Source organism: Eptesicus fuscus, chromosome 20 (assembly GCF_027574615.1).
Source record: "Eptesicus fuscus isolate TK198812 chromosome 20, DD_ASM_mEF_20220401, whole genome shotgun sequence".
Taxonomy (NCBI): Eukaryota; Metazoa; Chordata; class Mammalia; order Chiroptera; family Vespertilionidae; genus Eptesicus; species Eptesicus fuscus.
The window spans coordinates 39,847,934-39,851,566 of record NC_072492.1 but is presented as its reverse complement, the minus strand read 5'-3'; the positions used below and the strand labels follow the sequence as shown (position 1 = coordinate 39,851,566).

At 56.5% G+C, this 3,633-nt stretch overlaps 1 protein-coding gene across 1 annotated transcript; it reads right to left on the bottom strand.

Annotated features, from left to right (window-relative positions):
• Positions 1-1,036: 1,036 nt before the first annotated feature.
• Positions 1,037-3,429, bottom strand: LOC103297063 (TBC1 domain family member 25-like). Its single transcript, XM_054709404.1, is given in 2 exon segments — positions 1,037-3,253; positions 3,317-3,429. Coding segments are annotated over 2 exon segments (2,031 nt in total). The 5' UTR covers positions 3,395-3,429; the 3' UTR covers positions 1,037-1,300.
• Between the last annotated feature and the right edge of the window lie 204 nt (positions 3,430-3,633).

The window sequence follows — 3,633 nt, the reverse complement described above, 5'->3', positions numbered from 1 at the left end:
GTGGCACGCCAAAAATATATTTTTTTCTGACCTGACAAAAAATAAGTATAATTTCAATTCATTCACACCAGATGGCTGTTGTTGTGTTGGCTGTTGTCATTTTTTAATTTGACAATCTAAGGGAAAAGAGGTCAGTGCCCCTACGTAGTCAAGCATTGCATGTTTTAAAAATTCTTACAGCACACAGGTTGAAAATTGCTGGCATAGAGTCATGATAATATTCTCATATTATTTTAATTGCCTGTAGGATAGTGATAGCTGCCTTTTTGTTCCAGGTGTTGGCAATTGGTGCCCTTTCTTTCCTTCCTGATCATTCTCGATGTCTATTTCCCCCTTCTATTTTATTGGGTTTGTTTTGCTATGGGGTTTATTTTGCTATCCTCTGTGATTTTTAGCTTTTCTTTTTTTCGAATGCATGTACATATGTTTATAAGTTTCTATCTTAGCACGGCTTTAGCTACATCCCAAAGTTTTAATATATTTCAGCATCATTCATCCAAAAATATTTTTGATATCCAGCAAGATTTCTTCTTCAAATAATGAACTATTTAGAAGTGCATTGCTTAATGTTGAAACATTAAAAAAAGGTCAAGTTATCCTTTGTTACTGGTGGCTAGCCTGACTATATATGGTTGTCAGAGACCATACTCTGCATGATTTTCGTTCTTTGACATTTCTCAAGACTTGCTTTATGACCCAGTCTATGGTCAATTTTGGAAAATGTTCCATGCACATGAAAAGAATGTGCACTCTAAAGTTGATGGTTTCGTATTGGTCATATTGGTTTAACGTCTCTAGATGCCTACTGGGTTTTGTCTCCTTTTTAATCAATTGCTGGGAGAGAAACTTCCCCTCTATTCCTAGTTTTCTAAGAGTATTGCTCATAACTAGGTGCTGGATTTTGTCAAGTGCTCTTTCTGTATCTATTGATATGATCAAGTGATTTTTAGTCTTTAGCCTGTTGACGTGATGGGTAATATTAACTGACTTTCTAATATTGAGCCCATCTTGCATAACTAGGATAAATCCCACTTGGTCGTGGTATATACGTCTTTATTTTTATTTTTTCATGTGTGCAAAGCACAGCTGTTAAAAACAAAGTAACAAAAAATAGAAAAGAGGCCGGTAGCCTCCATGGGACAGTGCTAAAGCAGAGCCCCGCACTCTTAGACCTGCAGAGAGAGGGTCTCAAGCTCCAGCAGGTCTCGGGTTGGCAGGCAGGGAGGTCGGGTCTCAGGCGGGAGCCCTGTGGCAAAGAGTGGGATCTTGTGGGGCTGGTGGTGGGCTGGAGGGAGCCTGGTCAAGATGAGGCTGTGACCTCATCTGAGTCTCACACATAGGACTGCAGGTAATCAGCAAAGAGCGCCTTGGCCCGGTGTAGGACACGCCCCAGGGGGTGTTTTCCCGCGAGGCGGTCAAAGTGCATGGCCACCTCGTGGTAATCCAGCCCGTTTCTCATGATTTGACCCCGGTGTTCTAACAGGATGGCGAGGCAGAGAAAGAGCATGAATGGGTTCCCCTGGCCCAGCTCCTGGGGCGGTGGCAGGGACTTCCCAGGGTCTTGTGGGTAGCCCACCTCTGGCATCAGAAGGGATCCCGCAGCCACATCACCAGCAGGAAAGGCCTCCTGGGAGGATGGGGGAGATGAGGAGGATGGGGAACCGGGGCGGGAAGAGGAGAAGAGGAGGGCGTCTGAGGAGTTCAGCAAGGCCTTGGAGAGGGACTTGGAGCTGATGAGGACAGTTGGGTGGAAAAGCTGGGCGAGAGGGTCCTTCCTGGGGCGGCTGTCATCCCTGAGTTGCTGGAGGTCCTCCAGGCTGGCTTGTCTCAGGAGCTGCCCGCCACCACCAGGCTCCTGGCTGCTCCTGGCCAAGTGGTCCACCGCGTCTTGGGAAGCATTGCCTCTCCCACCAGCAGGCCTGGCCACGTGCCTCTGTCGCAGGGGCTGCTCCCTGCAGCCACTGAAGCCAGTGTCTGCCCCTGGGCGGGGGGACCCGACCAGCTCTACCTCCTGCTCAGGAGGATCGGGAGGCAGCGAGCTCCAGCTGACCTCGAGCATGCGGAGGGCGTCGTCAAAGGCGAACTCCCGCTTGAGCTCCAGCAGCAGCCAGCGGTAGCAGAAGAGGAGATTGTGGGCACCCGCTTCCTGCAGGTACTGGTAGAAGTCGGGGTCCGCGTGTCGCAGCAGCAGCTTGAGGTGGGTGAACTTGAGGGCCATGGCCGAGCCGTCCGGGTGGAAGTTGGGGGCCAGGCGCTTCATGATCCCGCAAAAGCAGAGGAAGGCGTGGCCTTCGTGGTCCATCACCGCCAGGATGGGCGAGGCCAGGTCGCTCATGCCCTGGCGGTAGGACACCTGCGGGTGGGTGACGGCGTAGGTGGTGAGCAGGTCGTGCAGCGCCCGCAGGTGGGGTCCGTCCTCGGGCCCCGCGTAGTAGGGGTGGGCCCGGTCGGTACGCAGCACATCCCGGAGGACCGCGCTGCGGATGCCGTCCAGGTCCTCGGGGCTGGCTCGCTGCGCCCACTCGCTCTTCAGCTGCTCGTACTCCCGGCTCTTGCTTTCCAGGTAGTCCTTCCGCTCGCGGGCTGTCAGCCGGTCCGGGAGCACGTTCAGCAGGTGCTGCCACACCGCCTTGCGCAGGGCGGGCTCCACCCCGCTGTGGTAGACCCGCAGGCGCAGCTGCTCCGGGCGCGAGAGCTGGCCCTCGGGGTTCAGGCACGCGCGGAACTCGGCCTCGCTCAGGGGAGGCCGGAAGGGCTTGGCCTCCCTCCCATAGGACCAGCTCAGCACCTGCTGGACCTTGGACAAGGTGCGGCCCACCTGGGAGAGGAGGAACCGAGCGAAGGGCAGGGCCGCCGTGGCCGTGGGTGCCCGCTGCTCGGGCAGCAGCACGTCCGGGCCAGGGACATCCGCGGGGCTGATGATGTCCCAGCCTTCCAGCAGCGGGCCGTCCTCCGCGCGCCCCACGTCTACCCGCAGCTGCAGGTGAGGCCTGGAGGCCGCGGCGAAGGCCGTGCTGAGGTCCCCGTCACACAGGAGTGAGAGGTAGACTTCCTGCCCCAGCCCATCCCGGCCCCGGTAGCTGATGTCAAAGGTCTTCCCACTCAAGCCAAACGCCCGGATGAGGATGTGCTGCAACACGTCGAGTGGGGTGATCTGGGGGTCCACAGCGAAAGAGCGGGACTCGGGTGGCAAGAAGCCCTCACGTTTCTGGACTCGGACTCGTACCACCTCCTGCTGCTCCTCCTCCTCCTGCTCCTGCTCCTCCTGCTCCTGCTCCTGCTCCTGCTCCTCCTCCTCCTCCTCCTCCTCCTCGGCCTCTGCCGCTTGGACTCCCGGGCCAGGCGGGGGTGCTCCGGAGCTGGCCAAGTCTGAGGACCCGCAGGCCGAAGCCATCCCGGTCGCAACACGTCTTAGAGTGACGGTGACGGTTGCCCCGGTTGCCCCGCTACCTGCGTGTGATTCCAGAGTGCAGCGCCCGCAGCCCCGCCCTAGGCCCAGGCGCAGGCGCAGAGGGCGCTGCGGGACCCCGCAACCCTCCACCCCACCGCCCCTCCCACCCGGCACAGCGCGGAGGTCGCCTCTGTACCTATAATTCTTTTTATACATTGTTGGGTTTGATTTGCTAATGTTTT